We start from the raw sequence: 17630 nt of genomic DNA, 5'->3' as shown, positions 1-17630 counted from the left end.
ACTTAATTTTATTACATTTATAGGTGTACAAGAATAGGGGTGTATGGTTTTTCTAGACATTTTTTAATGGAAATTTTCAAACATACAAAAGTAGAGTTGATAATAATTTCAGTCTTCATAAACCTATCACTCAGCATATAGACTTAGGATTTAGGTATCCATGAATTACCTAAAAAGTTATGTGTACTTGGATTTTCCTCTGTTTTTAAGGAAAAATGAATTATCACTTAGTTCTTTCCAAGATTTAAATGATTTCTTTGGTTTAAAGATAGTATCCCATTTTAGAAATGGAAATAGAGGTATACCTCAGAGTTGTGAGTTTGGTTCTTGATTGCCATAAAGTGAATATGGCAATAAAGTAATTCACAAAAATATTTTTGTTTCCTAGTGCATATAAAAGGTGTGTTTACACTATACTGTAGCCTGTTAATTGTATGATAGCATTTTGTCAAAAAAAGTACATTCTTTCATTAAAAATTAATTTATTACTAAAAAATGCTAACCATTATTTGATCCTTCAGCGAATTTTGATCTTTTTTACTGATGGAGGACCTTGCCTTGATGTTGATGCCTGCTGACTGATCAAGGTCGTTGCTAAAGACTGGGGTGACTGTAGCAGCTTCTTAAAATAAGGCAACAATGACATTTGACTCTTTCTTTCATGAACAGTCTCACTGGCAGTGCTGTTTGATGAGACTTTACCCAGGGCAGGATTTCCTTCAAAATTGGAGCCAGGAGTTCTCCTGTGGCACAGTGGATTAAGGATCTGGCATTGTTACTGCAGTGCTTGTGTTAATTTGATTCCTGACCTACGAACTTCCAGATGCCACGAACACAGCAAAAAAAAATTGGAGTCAATCTTCTCAAACCTGGCTGCTCCTTTATCAACTAAATTTTTGTAATATTCTAAATCCTTTGTTGTCATTTCAACCATCTTCAGAGTATCTTCTCCAGGAATATATTCCATCTCAAGAAACTACTTTCTTTGCTCATCATAAGAAGCAACTCCTAATCTGTTGAAGTCTTATCGTGAGATTGCAGCAGTTCAGGCACAGTTTCAGGCTCTACTTCTAATTCTGGTTTTCTTACTATTTCCTCCACACCTACAATTACTTCCTCCACACCTACAATTACTTCCTCCACTGAAGTCTTGAACACCTCAAAGTCATTGTCCGTGAGGGTTGTAATCAGTTTCTTTTAAAGTTGATAATGTTGATATTTTGACTTCTTCCCATGAATGATACATGTTCCTTTTTTTTTTTTTTTTTTTTTTTTTTTAAATGGCTTCACTCACAGCATATGGAAGTTCCTGGGCCAAGGATTGAATCTGAGCCACAGCTGTGATCTTGCTGCAGCTGCAACAGTGCTGGGTCCTTTAGCCCATTTCACCAGGCTGGGTATCGAACCTGCATGTCTGCAGCTGCCCAAGCCACTGCAGTCAGATTCTTACCCACTGAGCCACAGTGGGAACTTAATGAATGTTCTTAATGGCATCTAGAATCATGATTCCTTTGCAGAAGGTTTTCAATAGACTTTGCTCAGATCCATTAGAGGAATCACTGTCTATGGCAGCTATAGCCTTATAGATGTATTTCTTAAAGAATAAGACTTGAAAGTTGGAGTTCCCATTGTGGCTCAGTGGTTATGAACCTGACTGGTATCCATGAGGATGGGGGTTTGATCCCTGGCCCTGCTCAGTGGGTTAAGGATCTGATGTTGCTGTGAGCTGTGGTGTAGCTTGCAGATGTGGCTTGGGTGGATCTGGCATTGCTGTGTGGTTGTGGCATAGGCCAGCAGCTGCAGCTCCAATTTGACCTTTAGCCTGGGAACTTCCATATACTGCAGACGTGGCGCTAAAAAGTGGCCATACACTATAAAACTAGAGGAAAACATAGGTAAATAACAGCAACATCTTGTTTGATCCACCTCCTAGAATAATGACAATAAAGACACAAATAATCAAACTCAAAAGCTTTTGCACAGCAAAGGAAACCATTAAAAAAATAAAAAGACAACCCACAGAATGGGAGAAAATCTTTGCCAACAATGCAACAGACAAGGACCTAATCTCCAAAATGTACAAACAAGTCATGCAACTCAACAACCCAGTTGAAAAATAGGCAGCAGACCTAAATAGACATTTCTTCTAAGAAGACATACGGATGGCTAACAGGCATACGAAATATGCTCAATATCACTAATTCTTAGAGAAATGCAAGTCAAAACTACAACGAGGTACCACCTCATACCAGTCAGAATGGCTGTCATTAACAAGTCAACAAATAAATGCTGGAGAGGGTGTGAAGAAGCAAGAAATCTTCTCCACTGTTGGTGGGAATGTGAATTGGTACAACCACTATGGAAAACAGTATGGGGGTACCTCAGGAAACTAAATATAGAGCTTCCATATGATCCAGCAATTCCATTGCTGGGCATATATCCAGATAAAACTTTCATTGAAAAAGATACATGTACACCCCTATGTTCATAGCATCACTATTCTCAATAGCCAAGACATGGAAACAACCTAAATGTCCATTGATGAATGGATTAAGAAGATGTGGTACATATATACAATGAAATATTACTCATCCATAAAAAAGACAAACTAATGCCATTTGCAGCAACATGGATGGAACTAGAGACTCTCATACTAAATGAAGTAAGCCAGAAAGAAAGACAAATACCATCTGATATCACTTATTTGTGGAATACTAAAATATGGAACAGATGATCCTATCTAAAAATAAGCAAAGAAAAAACAGAAACAGATCATGGCCAAGAAGAGCAGACTTGGGGTTCCCGGGAAAGGGGAATGGGGATAGAATGGGATGGAGGGCATGGCATATTGGGGGTTTGGAGGATGTAAACTGTTATATTTTTACCTACCTCAAAAAGTAGAAAACAAGTGCTGGAAATGACTTTGGAAAAATCGAATTTCTGGTTTATTATTATACAGTAACTTTAAAAAAATGAGTGTGTTTTAATCCCTTAGGTAGTGAATTATTCAAAATTAATCTTAAATGTTTTTTAAATTGTATTATTTATTCCTGAAGTTATCAGAGGCTAAAACAGAAGAGCCCTCGATGCATGCCAATGAAACTGTAAAAATGAATAATTCCCAAGGGGATGGTGAACACTTTGCACACCCACCCTCAGGTGAGGTTACTTTCTCATACACATTTAACCCTCAAAACCCTGTGAAGGAGTGTTGAATGGCCATTGGCATTTAAAGTTCTTTGTGAATTTAGCTAAAGAGGTTGTCTGTAGGAGATACCCAACTGACAGAGAGGGTGCAGTCCCCAAGTTTCTAAGTGAAGCTTAGAACCCAGACCACCGAGTAAAATTCCTTGAGGGAGCCACCAGCCTTTATGTCTCAGCTGCAGCATCCAAGATACGGTCATATAACATTTGATGGTCTCTCCCTTCACCACAATTACATGGTGTTTATGAGTTAGAAGCTGAATGTTGAAAGATAATATTAATTTGTTTTTCTAGTGAATTAAAACACAATTAGGATGTAAGAGGTAGCCAATTATATCTGGAAGTTTAGTTGGAAACTGTCATTGAAACCAATATTGTTGAGATTCCTCGTGGGAAGTGTTAGTGGATGACCTTGTTCAGTATGCTGCAAATCGTTTTCAGTATACATACTTTGATTTCCTTTATCTGAAAACAAGTAATTTTGAAACAGAACTTTAATCATGATCATAAATTTATTTCCTTTTTATCATGGATTTCTATGTTTTTTAGATACATGTCTTTTTCTCAATTAAAAAAAATAACTGTGAGGTAGATATTATGATCCTTATCTTTCATTATTTTTTTAAAACAAGAAATTCAAGCAAGTTGAGTGATGTGCCCAAAATCATTGAGCTCTTAAGTAACAGTGAAACAGTGACTTACCTTGGTCTTCTGACTCCAAAGCTTGTATTTGTCTACACTTTAGTTTAGAAGATGTTTTATAATTGACATAGAGGGTTTGATGTTTACCCACTATTTTAAGGAACTCTATTCTTTGTTGATAAAACAGTGAGGGATATGAAATGGAAGTAGGTTTATGAAATTACTTGCTTTTTTTCTTCTTAGCAAATCTAATCATTTATTTTTTCATATTCTGCTGGTTATGAGTAGAATATCCTCATTTGAATTATATCTCTGAAAGCAGCTGCTTTAGATTTGTCTGAGCTCTTTTTAAATTTGCTGGCCCAAATTTAACTTTCTTTTTTTATAGACTTAAGTATGTATACTGTTCAGATCTTTGATATAATTTGAATGCATTTGCTTAATCTGGTTCCTTAGCTATTAAGTGAAGCTATAGAAGACTTAATATCAAACCATATGTAACTCAGTTATGCACATTAGTGGCACAGAAACAATGGCAGATCATTTTAAAAGTAATGATTTAAATTTTTAATAATTATTCTATTTTTAATCAATGAGTCTATCTGATATTCCAGGAAATCACTTCATATGAAGTGATGGAAGCCCATGATAAAGGCCTAATGTGGGAGGAATTATAAAGGTGTTTGACTTCCTGCTTATCTGTTTGCTCACATCTTTCCCTGGTTCCTGGTAGAAATGGATAGCACCTGTTCTCATGCTAACTCAGAGTTGCCAGTGATGAGATGATTGCTCTTTAAGCTGCAGGGCTTTCTCATTTGCCATTCTTAGAAATCAGAGAAGCTCAGTATTTTGGCCTTAAGTACTTTACTCTCTAGATCTGAATTGGACTGTAAAAGATGTCCATGACCAACAAACTGAAGGCAGGAACTTCCAGACCAGGTGCACGAATTCAATATAAGTGCTTATATGCCTGGGTTTCCCCCTCCTCGAATTGAACTATCTTTTTGCTAGCTCTGTGTTTCCATATTTTGGGGCTAAGCCCACCTCTGTTTAAGGTCACCACCAGGAAGAATGGCATGTTAACTCTATCAGTATATTTTGACCAACTTGTTGAAGCTCCTCTTCATTTCTGTTTAACCTAATTCTGTAGCTCCCTGTCTAGGCTGATTGGAGTGTTAGTGGCAGCCTCACCTCTTCCATGGAACTTCTGTTACTGTTCAACAAGCTTTTCTTCTTCTCATGTCCTTGACACTGCAGTCTACTCACCCCATGCTAAAGTGGTGGTCCTGGGGCAAGGTTCTTGCTCATGCATTGATTCGGGTTTTAATGCTCTGGCAAGATTTTTTTTTTTTTTCTTTTTAGGGCCATACCTGCAGCATATAGAAGTTCTCAGGCTAAGGGTCAAATCGGCACAGCCACACCAGATCTGAGCCATATCTGTGACCTGTGCCTTAGCTTGCAGCAATGCCAGATCCTTAACCCACTGAGCGAGGCAAGAGATTGATCCTGCATCGTCATGGATACTGGTCAGATTCTTTTTTTTTCCCCATTTTTTAAAAATTACTCAAATGAATTTATCACATCTGTAGTTGCATAATGATGATAACAATCTGATTTCACAGGATTTCCATCCCACAGCCCAGGCACATCCCCCCAACCCCCACCCCCCAAACTGTCTCCTCTGGAGACCATAGGTTTTTCAATGTCTGTGAGTCAGCATCTGTTCTGCAAAGAAGTTCCGTCTGTCCTTTTTTCAGATTCCACATGTCAGTGAAAGCATTTGATGTTGGTGTCTCATTGTATGGCTGACTTCACTTAGCATGATAGTTTCTAGGTCCATCCATGTTGCAAAAAATGCTGGTATTTCATTCTTTTTAATGGCTGAGTAATATTCCATTGTGTATATGTACCACATCTTCTTGATCCACTCCTCTGTCGATGGACATTTAGGTTGTTTCCATGTCTTGGCTATTGTAACTAGTGCTGCAATGAACATTGGAGTACATGTGTCTTTGCGAGTCGTGGTTTTCTCTGGATAGATGCCCAGGAGTGGGATTGCTGGATCAAATGGTAGTTCTATTTTTAGTTTTCTGAGGCATCTCCATACTGTTTTCCACAGTGGTTGCACCAATTTACAATCCCACCAACAGTGTACTAGTGTTCCTTTTTCTCCACACCCTCTCCAGCACTTATTATTGTAGACTTTTGGATGATGGCCATTCTGGCTGGTGTAAGGTGGTACCTCAGAGTGGTTTTGATTTGCATCTCTCTAATATTGAGTGACGTTGAACATCTTTTCATGTGTTCTTGGCGATCTGTATGTCTTCTTTGGAGAATTGTCTGTTTAGATCTTCTGCCCATTTTTTGATGGGGTTGTTTGTTTTTTTGGTATGGAGCTGCAGAAGGTGTTTAAATTTTGGAGCTTAATCCCTTGTCAGTCGATTCACTTGCAAAGATTTTCTCCCATTCTGTGGGTTGTCTTTTTGTGTTGTTTAGGGTTTCCTTTGCTGTGCAGAAACTTTGTAGTTTAATTAGATCCCATTTGTTTATTTTTCTTTTTATTGTCAATACTCTGATAGGTGGATCTGAGACTGGTCAGATTCTTAACCACAATGGGAACTCCCTGTACTGGCAAGATTTTTAATCATCTAGAGACAGGAGTACATCATATTCTCTTGTCATGCTTTTAGTTCTTGGGATTATTTTTATGTGAGTCTTTGCTTGTCTCAACTTGCTGTCTTTCATAATCCATGTACTTAGTGAAAATGTTTTATCTTAAAAAGAACTCCACCTGTTGTTATAATAAAAAATAGCTCAGAAAAGCAATTAGCGTGTTAATCCTATCTCTTGGCACAGTTACCAAATAACTGGAAAGTATTAAGTGCTCATGTTATATATCTGCTTCCAAGTTCTACTTTAAAATATTTAAATTTTGTTGAGGTATTGGTAGGTTTATAGTTATCTTCAATATGTAGTACAGAAATATTGATATTATTGGCACTTATTCCTCCAATACAAAAAATGGTAGCTTTACACTTAATTGCTCTGAAAATATAGGGTTACTTAACAATTTTTTCCAGCAAGCAAAAGTTTGAAAGCCAATTACACTATTAGTAAGGGATTTTAGTGTACTGTTTATTTGGCTTATATGGCAACCCTGTATTACATTATAGTGTAGTTTTATTCTTTAGACAAGAGTTTTATCTTTTTCTAGCTATTGTACCTAACAGCAGGAGCTTGGTATTTGTTGAAATGTCATTATTCACAAAAGTGTAGTTAAAGCTTCTTGAGGATAAGAGACCATGTTTATTATTCTCACACAGTGGCACAATGTAGGCATTGAATCAGTGTATATTGGGTGAATGAATGTGAGAAGAAACCCAAGCATTATTAACAGTAGCTGATTTTGGTGAACCTAAAGTAATAACTTAATATTTCTTATAATATTCTTCTAATTGGTTTTTATGTAATTACTACCAGAAGTTAAAGTGCATTTTGCTAATCAGTCAGTACAACCTTTGACAACAAAGCTGGAAATGTTGCCTGAAACTTCTACCCTCCCGAAAAAAGGCCTGAAGATTCCTGGCTTCGAACGTGCAAGCATTGAAGGACCAATAGCAGTAAGTAAAAAACATTACTTTTCAAGAACTGTGACAAAGTTCTAGGAACAAAGAATGTAAACGGCCATACACACTCGGCTCTTGTTATGGTCTTGAATGCAAACTTCTGAATCAGTCAGTGAGTATCTGTGCCACTTATGCAGGCTTGAATTTAAAATAGTTCCTTCTCTTATTTGACTCAGAATTTATCAACACTTGGAACAGAAGAGCTCCGGCAACGAGAACATTATCTAAAGCAGAAGAGAGATAAATTGATGTCCATGAGAAAGGATATGAGGACTAAGCAGATACAAAATTTGGAGGAGAAAGGAACACCTGTTGGCGAGTTAGAGGTATGGTCAGCTCTAGTTTGTCAACATTTGCACATCTACAGGTGGGATTCTCACAGTTAGAATATGAGAAAGCCTTTGATCATTCATGAGTGTTGTTCTGGTAGATCCATCCATATAAACCTCCCTGTTAGTGTAGCACCTGCCAAGTCTTTTCTAGGCAGTGAGATGGTTGTGAAATGAGGATTTTGTGAGGTAGAAATGATAGCCGTTTCATGATTCTTTACTCACCGTGCTCTGAGCACTTAAGGATCAGCAATATTTTACCTGAGTCTTTTGAAATATTTTATCATAGAGCAGCTTCGGTACCCTAGCCAACATCTCCATCCAGGTTTCCCCGTGAATTTTACAAAGAAGAGACTTAGGGAACTCAGCCCACGTTCCCTATTTTAAAGAAAAATATTATTGAATGCTCTAATATTTATTCAAGGTAGTTATGTTAGGAATATTAGACAAACCCACCGATCTTATATACTGTAGCCAACTTTTTTCTTTCATTTTTTTTAAGGAAATGACAGAGAAACCAGAAATGACAGCAGAGGAGAAGCAAACATTACTAAAGAGGAGATTGCTTGCAGAGAAACTTAAAGAAGAAGTTATTAATAAGTAATTTTAAGAACACTTTAGGAAAGCAGGTCAAAATTTCTTAAAAATAAATTATTTAATCCTTAAACTGAGCCTGTTTCAAATCCTTGTGCTTGTAAATACAAATATAAACTATTACTTTATTAAACACTTGAGGTAATGGGCGATGGGAAAGGCAGTTATTTATGCTGATCAGTAAAAATTTTTTTTTGTCTTTTGTCTTTTTAGGGCTGCACCCACAGCATGTGGAGGTTCCAGGCTAGGGGTCTAGTTGGAGCTGTTGCTGCCAGCCTATGCCACAGCCACAGCAAGGCCAGATCCGAGCCACGTCTGTGACCTACACCACAGCTCATGGCAACGCCCGATTGTTAACCCACTGAGCGAGGCCAGGGATCAAACCCGCAACCTCATGGTCCCTAGTCGTATTCGTTTCCACTGCGCCACAATGGGAACTCCAGTAAAAATTTTTGAATGATGTTCTCTGCAAGAAGGTATAGAAAGCTAATTGATAGTGCATTCATTCCCTCATTGTTGTGCTAAGCATTTTGCTGTGTTCTAAGGACACAGTAGTCAAGTAGGTAAGAGTTCCTGCTGGTGGAGAACAAAGTGTTGAAATGAAAAAGTGCAATACTATAAACAGGGTGCTACAGCTCTAAGTATGTCTGGGGTCTCAACAGAATGAGGGGAAAGGGTTATTAATACATGGAACCGGAGATAGATGGGACTTGCAAGACCTGTAGGGAATGTGAGAGTTTAAAAAATTTTATGACTGTGGGAGGTCACTAGAGAAGTCTTAAAGCAGGGAAGTTGCATGATCAAAATATTCATTTGAAAAACATGCATGGGTGCTGTGTGGAGACTCTTCAGTGAGTTAAGAGTAGTTGTGGGTGACCAGGCATAGGATAATCAATCTAATGAAGAGTGGTAATCTTGAGCAGTATTAAAATAGACTTTAGCATCCTACATTTTAGGCAGGAGCAAATAGAACTTCAAAAATACACGTGGGGGATATATTTTCTTTTTAGAAAAGCTACTGTTAAAACAGAAAAAGGAACAATTGACTAAGCCTGTTGAGAATTTTGCCACGGGTCTTTTGTATGTGAAGCAATCTTGGATGGTGTTCTGTAGTTCATTTGCTAAAAGATAATTGGAAATAGGAGAGAAAACTTCCTTTCAGAAACTTCCTGTGTTGTGTCATCCTTTAAACACTTTCCTAGTTACCCACTCCTGAGGTTTATTTTACTTCTAAATTACTTTAGTTTCCAACCTTCATCATGTCACATTTTCATCACTCAGATGGACAAAATGAAAAATTAGTGATTAAAACACAGAAATTTGTTTCATATAGCTTTTTATTAAAAATAGTATATCAGATACATGTTTACAGATAAAATTTTAAGACAACCTCAGGCATACAAACATGGGCTCTGGCTTGCTTCACTGAGTGAAGAAAAAGATATAAAAATCTTCATTTGCTTGATATGCCTGAGGGTAGTCGTTTAAGACAGCAGCTAACATGGGTAATCTTAATAGTTATTTTCTCAAGGGATATTTTAAGTCATGTTCTCATATGTGGGTGAGCATATGTACCATGAAATGCATTATCCTGTAATTCAACAAAACATTCATATCTCTGCTATAAGAAAAGATTTCTTTGATGATGATTTAAATGTTTAAGACTTGTGGCATTTCTTCAGAAATGAAAATTAAAGAAACTAAAGCTATAAAGAAAGATAATACTTCCTACTGGTACTTAAAGTTATTTAATCAGGAAGAGTCAAGAGTAAGTAGGGAAATGCTTCAGGACTGGACTTCTTCGATTCCAAGAGGAAATTTAGTAAGAACTAAGAGTGAAGGGGCTTGATAAAATTGGCTTCAAAGAAAACATATTCATATGGTAACTTTGCTGACCTTGGTTTAAATTATCCTGAGTCACTTGCCTTTATGAGGTGGACTGTCTTTTTCATTATAGATGTGTCTTTAATCAAAGAGGTGATAATAGCCCCATGCTGTGATGCTTTGGTGCTAGTAGTGTCGGTGATATTAAATGTGCAGTTGACCATTGTTTGTTTAGAATTCTTTCATTCAGATTGGTGTATGACACAGTGGCGTATAATAAATATCTTATGTAATAAAATTAATAGCTTTTAAAAGATAATGTAAAATGGACGTATCTCAAAATGGAGTTAACTTGTATTTACAACAAACCAAAAAAACCAACAACCACAGAATTACAGGGTCACATTTTAATTCCTGAATTTTACAGTTGAGCATTAATATCACCACATGTATACAAATGGTGTAAAACAAGTACAGTGGTATTTTTAATACAAAATAAACATCTGTTTTATGGAAAAACTATACTTCATATCTACACAGACAGCCCATCTTTTCCAAACAATAGCCAAAATTAAAATTAACTACAAAACCTCCAAAACAGGGGAAACTGCTTCAGTTTAAGCTATTCCAGGAAAAATGGACCCATAACACATTACAAAGGTGATCTGAAGATTGTAGCTGGAATTACTATTTTTAGATTTTTTTTTTTCCCAATGCATTAAATTGTACTTTGGGGGATTTTTTTCTCACTTCAGTATGATCTCAGATCATAGATGAGCAAACTAACATTAAAATATTTACAGTTAACTTGCTGTTCTAAAAATAAAACTTAACTGTTTGCCTCAGTTTATTATTTTAAATTCATTTACGTACATGGAATGTGCTTTTATTCTTTAAAAAAAAAAAAAAAAAAAAAAGCAGCTTTCATATTACACCCCTGTCTATGGAAAAGCTTGATGTGCTGCATACGACTCTGACATTGAAGTAATTTCTTGGACCAAAATGGCATGTAGGTAATTAAATGCCACTTAATTCAGCACTATTCTTTGTATGTTAGTCTTTATAAATTATACTTTAAAACTTGACTGGAGCTCTGGAGAGGGAGACAACTTTACTAACAAAGCAGAAAGTGACTTCAAAGTTATCTTTCACAAAAGATTGTACTGGTAGGCTGTTGAAAACATTCTCTTCAATCCACTCCCATTTCTAGAGAAAATCATTTTGGAATACCACTATACTGATTCTTGGCATCTGTTACCTCTAAAAGTGCTGATTTTAAGGTTGTACTAACAAAACTGTCCATTCTGAATCCACCTTGTTTTCATCAAATACACATGAAATTTCCTGGTATAGAAACTCAACATGTGCTGTCTGTATTAGTGGGTGTATTTTCCTCCAACTACCAATAAGGCTGAATTTCCTGTTAAATCTTCAAAGAAATGGTCCCAACAGCTTAACTTCATTTTTTATGATATTTGAATTTGTTTTCCATAAAAATTTCTTAAAAAGAGGCAACTGATTAAAAGAACAACATGGCCAGCACCATTATACAAGTAATGTTTTTGGGTTTGCAACTGAAGTTTTATAATTGTTTCTAGATCAGAAACCCCACTGGAGCAACCGTGCATTAATATTATTTTATCAACTTTGTCCCTCCCCCAAACCGTCCCAAAACCTGAGAGATTCCCTGCTGAGAAGCTACTTCCCAGGTTCTGGTTACTAACTTTTTTTTTTGACAGCCTGAAAGACAAACCCCTTAATTACTAGCAAGCGATCAAGTTCCTGGGAAAACTGTTTGTGGGTTGTTTTTTTTGTCTTTTTTTTTTTTTTTTTACAGAACTAAACTCTCCTAGCTGATATACTGAGTGTCTTTTGCTACACCTTGTATATTTATAAGTTCAAGTGAGAGAGCTTTCTGATTCAGATTTTTAGCTCATCGAACAGTTGCAGCATTTGGTAAGACCACATGTTGAGGGTCCCTAGCAAATATTTTATGAGCCAAGACGAGGTCTTTTCCTGGGAGATGTTTCTTCTTCTTCATCTTCCTCTTCATCATCTGGATAATCCACTAAACCAACCAAACTTCCCTATTGAAGAATAAAACAAGATTTTTTAAAAACACATGTAACTTAAAAGAAAAAAAGCTTATTTGTATAAATGCAGTCACTTTTAAAGATAATAGAAATCATTTTTCTAAACCACATACATCTGAAACATGTATTTGAATTTGATAAACTTCTTGGAATTATGAATATTTAGTACAAGTGATGGCATTCTTAGTTACCCCTCAAATTTTTTATTTGGCTTTTGGATTCTTAATGAAACCTCACAATTCAGCAAAATTTCACAGTCCAAAATTTCATTTCTATCTGCAAACAGAAGGATTTACAAAGAATCATGGCATTTGGAGCTGGAAGACTTTGGAGATGCACTTGGTCATTTCTTTAACCTTAAACTAGAGAGGATAGCCAGCCAATGAATGACAAGAGGTCTCCTTTGAGTCTCTGTTCATCATGTATGTATTTCATCACTAAATACACATCATTATTTTTGTTCTGCTTTTGAATAGTTTAAAACAGCTGTTAATAAACACATGAAATAGTTACTAAAACCTAATGACTAAAATATTTAGGGCTAGCTCTTTATAACCAAAAGAAAAGGATGAGGTATTTCAGGTGTTTGGCCTTTTATGAGTAATGGACCCCTTTCAAAATTTGATTAAAGCTCTGGACACTTTATGCAGAAAATTACACAAGCTCAGGTTTGCATTTCATGGGACTGAACCAATCCCATGAAATTTATACACATAACCTACAGGTTAAGAGAGCTACTATAAACACTGCATCTAGTTCAAACCCTTAAGACCTCTGGAAGATAAGAAAATATAATTGAAATAAATCCTATTTCTTCAGACCTAAAGAAACCTGGCATCTGGCATACAGTTTCCAGAATATAAATGAAAGATTGTATTACATAAAAAAAGGCTCTGAGCAGCTAGAAAGAGTTATCAGAAAGTCTGTGAACCAAAAACAACTCTTTTACTTAGGTGAGAATCTTTCTGCTTCTTTCTCAGCTTAATAACACACAAATCTTTAAGTCTGACAAGCAAGAGGCAGTATGGCTAAAATGAAAACATGCAAAGTATGTGGCACAGTGCTTGGTATGTAGTTACTACTCAGTAACTTCTATTAGCTGCTATTACTAGTATAATTATTAATTGTTGTTTGTTTTTTAAGCCAAACACTTTGGATGAGAGGAAGACATAGTATAAAAAGGCACGTGGTCTGATATTCACACAGATAACAGCAAATTATTGAGAAAACTTTAAATTTTTCTCAGGATTATCTATCATAATGTACTAACATTTCAGTTCTAAATGATTAACAGTTAAAATATTTTTTTCTTTTTTTTTGCTTTTTAAGACCGTACCTGCGGCATATGAAAGTTCCCATGCTAGGGTTGAATCAAAGCTGAAGATGCATGCCTATATCAAAGTCACAGCAACGCAGGATCCCAGCCTCTTCTGCAACCTACACCAGAGCTCACAGCAACGCCATATCCTTAACCCACTGAGAAAGGCCAGGGATCAAACCCTCGTCCTCATGGATACTAGTTGGGTTTATTACCTCTAAGCCATGATGGAAACTCCTAAATGCATTATTTTTAAACAAAATCAGCTTTCAATGTAAGTATACAGAGTTTTATTTCACTGTTTTAAACTCGAGTATTCATGGCACAGATATACCACCACAGAGTTAAATTCCTTTTTGGACATTCAGATTGCTTTCCCAGGGATTATATTCTCTTTTTTGTTTCTGATAATATGTCAATAAAACAAAACTTTCAGGAAAGGAGAAAACAGATTAAAACTTAAAGGCATTTTTGGAAAAAAAATCAGAGGCAAAACCACTCATTTCTATCAGACAATAAAGTCAGGAATGAAGTATTAGTGAAGGGAAATGGGATTGAAAATCAAACTGCTATTTCTTATCCCCATAAAGGACTAGGAAGTAAGGGCACAAACATTCTGGGGAAAGCAGGGAAATTAACAGGCAAGTCAATGAAACAAGACAACTGAGTCCTCAATTCTACAATTCATCCTCCTACCCCATGTCCACCCCTCCAGGAGATTCCTGCTCCTCCACCACTGCTAGCCATAAAGAAAAAGAACCAGAAAGGCTCTCTACTTCAAGATTTCAGGCACAGTAAAGGGCAGGGTTGAAAAGGGAAGAATAAATTCTGCATAATGAGCAGAGACACTTCCACCTCCACTCTAAGGTCTCTTTCCTACCCAAGCTCTCAGAACACCAACAGGTAAGCTTATATTCAGCAGGCGTAGTAGACCAGGCCTGTAAAAGCTAGGTGCTCCACCAGGGGTAAAAAAAAAAAAAAAAAAAAGCAAAACCCAAACTGCTAATACTTCATTAAAAAAGAAGGACATGTGCTTTAGTCCTTTACACGAAGTCAATACCAATAGGCGTTGCTCATTTTTTAACTGCCTTATTTTAAAAATTGAGACATAATTCACAAACCACAAAGTTCATCCTTGTTACTATTCAGTGGTTTTGGTATATTCCCAAAGTTGTGTGATCATCTCCACCAATTCCAGAATATTTTCATCAATAACCCCTGCCTCTGAAAAAATCATACCCATGAAGTCATTTCCCATTCTTCTCTCCTCCCAGCTCTTGGCAACCACAAATCTATTTTGCTTCTGTACATTTACTATTTATTGTGTAAGAATTCTGGACAATTCTTACACAATATGTGGCCTTTTGTGTTTGGCTTATTTCAGTTACCACAATGTTTTCAGGGTTCATCTATGCTGTAGCATGTATCAGTACTTCATTTCTTTTCCTTGTTTTGACCAAATAATATTCAATGTTAATGGATATATTTTGTTTATCTGCTCATCAGGTGATGGACATCTATGTTGTTCCCACTTTTTGACTATTATGAATAATGCTATTAATATTCATGTATAAGTTTTAGTGGAGACATATTTTCAGTTCTCTTGGGTATATACGTAGGAGTAGAATTTAACTCTTCTGAGGAAATGCCAGATAGTATTCCAATGCTGCCGCACCATTTTACATTCCCATCAGTAATGTATGAGGGTTGCAATTTCTCACCAACATATATTTTTGACCATGCATTTTATTGTTTTTATTTTTTATTTTTTTTTTAGCTTTTTGCCATGTCTTGGGCTGCTCCTGCGGCATATGGAGGTTCCCAGGCTAGGGGTTGAATTGGAGCTGTAGCTGCCAGCCTACGACAGAGCCACAGCAACGCGGGATCTGAGCCGCATCTGCAACCTACACCACAGCTCACGGCAGTGCCGGATCCTTAACCCACTGAGCAAGGGCAGGGACTGAACCCGCAACCTCATGGTTCCTAGTCGGATTCGTTAACCATTGCGCCACGATGGGAACTCCTGACTTGCGTTTTTCTAAAATGATGCAGACCATTGTGTCCAGTGCTTACACAGCCCATTTGTATATCTTCTTTGGAGAAAAATCTATTCAAACACCCATTTTATTTATGTATTTATGTATTTGTATGTGTGTATTTTTTTTTTTCTCCCCCTTTTTAGGGCTGCACATGCAGCATATGGAAGTTCCCAGGCTAGGGTTGAACCAGAGCTGCAGATGCTGGCCACAGCAATACAGGATCCAAGCCACATCTGCGACATACACCACAGATCGCGGCAATGTGGGATCCTTTAATCAACTGAGCCTGAGATCGAACCCACATCTTCACGGATACTAGTCAGGTTCTTAACCTGTTGAGCCACAATGGAAATTCCTCAAACACCCATTTAGAAACCAAGTTGTCATGCTGTGGTGTAAGAGTTCTTTATATATTCTGGATATCAGTCCCTTATAAGAAGAGTGGCGAAAGGAAGTAGGGTGATGGCAGGGGCGGCCTTAATAGCTGTGCAGCAAGTCTAGAGAGCAACCAATCTAGGCTGGGACAAGATAGGAGACTCAAGAAAGAGGTATCCAGGGAGCAGACTATGTGGAAACTAACCTGAGAGGTACTCAAAGAATTAGCAAGAAGCAAATAATTGTTGCAACAAAGGAAAAAATGCTGGCAATTATTTACTCTAGAAAAAGAGAAAAATTACCAAGAAAAATACAGTAGAGAAAAAAGAAGCAGGAAAAAAATTAATGAAGAATATTTATATTGTGATTATAGCTATAAAATTATCAAATATTGTTTTAACCAAAAATTGTGATACAGAGTAACAAGGGTGAGGACATGGTAAGGAATGGTAAACAATATGGCAATATGAGCATATTATTTAGAAATCAACAGCTAGAAGAGTTCCAAGCTTTCTCTATGGAAAAGAGGACTGATTTTTTTCTGACACTTTTAATAATATCTGCCTTTTAAAAGTTACATATTACTTTTTTAAAAAAGAAAAGCTAATATATATTGGGAATGTGCCAGTGTCCCTAGCTTTTTACCTTCATTAAGTAATTTAATGTTCACAAGAAACTTATAAGGTAGGTGCTATTTTATCCCTGTTTTAAAATGACAAAACTGGGTTCTTGTCATGGCTTAGCGGAAATGAATCTGACTAGCATAAATGAGGACATAGGTTTGATTCCTGTCCTCACTCATTGGGTTAAGGATCTGATGTGGCTGTGGCGTAAGCCAGTGGCTATAGCTCCGATTTGACCCCTAGCCTGGGAACCTCCAAATGCAGTGGGTGCGTTCCTAAAAATACAAAAAATAAGAAAACTAAGGCTCAGAGAGATTAATTTACTCAAGGTCACACAGCTAGAAAGAGGCAGAGCCAAGATTTGAACCCAAACAATATCAACTCCACGAATATCCTTAATATAGTATCAAAATATTATTCTATCAAAAAGTGAAAATTTAAAAATTTCTAGCTCAATAACAAACTATTTCACATACAGTAGAATCCCTCTGAAAATGCTACTTCTGTGATCTTTAGTCAAGAGCCCATCTTGTATTTTATATTTACTAAAAAATAAACTAGACTTGTATGTTATGTTCAAAACAAGAAGCATCACTTCAGTTAGGTTTCTTATTACAGCATTTCCCTTTTCTTGTCCTTCCACCTTTATACTAAGTTGTTCTACATTTATGCCTTTTTATTTTAAGATACTCCTTTTTTGAGGAAAAGGATATATTACATAAAATAATAATGTAAATGAAAGAAAAAGTTTTACATAACATTTAAACTTGTTTACATAAAAAAGTAACCAATGGGAAATATACTTGCTATTTGAATGACAAAAAGGTTAATATTCCTAACCCAAGACTCACTCATATTAAAAAAACACATACACCAATTTTTATAAAGGATATGAACAATTTACAGAAAAGCAATTTCAAAAGGTTAATATTCAACCTTACTACTAACATATGACACAATAGG

At 36.4% G+C, this 17630-nt stretch overlaps 2 protein-coding genes across 2 annotated transcripts in view; one reads left to right on the top strand and one right to left on the bottom strand.

Moving 5' to 3' along the window:
- The window catches only part of CFAP36 (cilia and flagella associated protein 36), a 30053-nt gene extending 21585 nt beyond the window's left edge, over nucleotides 1–8468 (top strand). Inside the window, exons 7-10 of the mRNA NM_001244775.1 lie at nucleotides 3057–3159; nucleotides 7327–7466; nucleotides 7649–7798; nucleotides 8304–8468. Coding sequence (NP_001231704.1) covers nucleotides 3057–3159; nucleotides 7327–7466; nucleotides 7649–7798; nucleotides 8304–8405 — 495 coding nt within the window. The 3' untranslated portion in view covers nucleotides 8406–8468. The remainder of the gene's footprint in view (nucleotides 1–3056; nucleotides 3160–7326; nucleotides 7467–7648; nucleotides 7799–8303) is intronic.
- PPP4R3B (protein phosphatase 4 regulatory subunit 3B) overlaps nucleotides 12037–17630 on the bottom strand; it is a gene marked incomplete at its 5' end in the record, with an annotated part of 58745 nt that continues 53151 nt past the window's right edge. The window contains 1 exon segment of the mRNA NM_001244675.1: nucleotides 12037–12306. Within this exon segment, the coding sequence (NP_001231604.1) occupies nucleotides 12211–12306 (96 nt within the window). The 3' untranslated portion in view covers nucleotides 12037–12210.

Source organism: Sus scrofa, chromosome 3 (assembly GCF_000003025.6).
Source record: "Sus scrofa isolate TJ Tabasco breed Duroc chromosome 3, Sscrofa11.1, whole genome shotgun sequence".
NCBI lineage: Eukaryota > Metazoa > Chordata > Mammalia > Artiodactyla > Suidae > Sus > Sus scrofa.
This window is presented reverse-complemented; position numbering and strand designations above follow the sequence as displayed.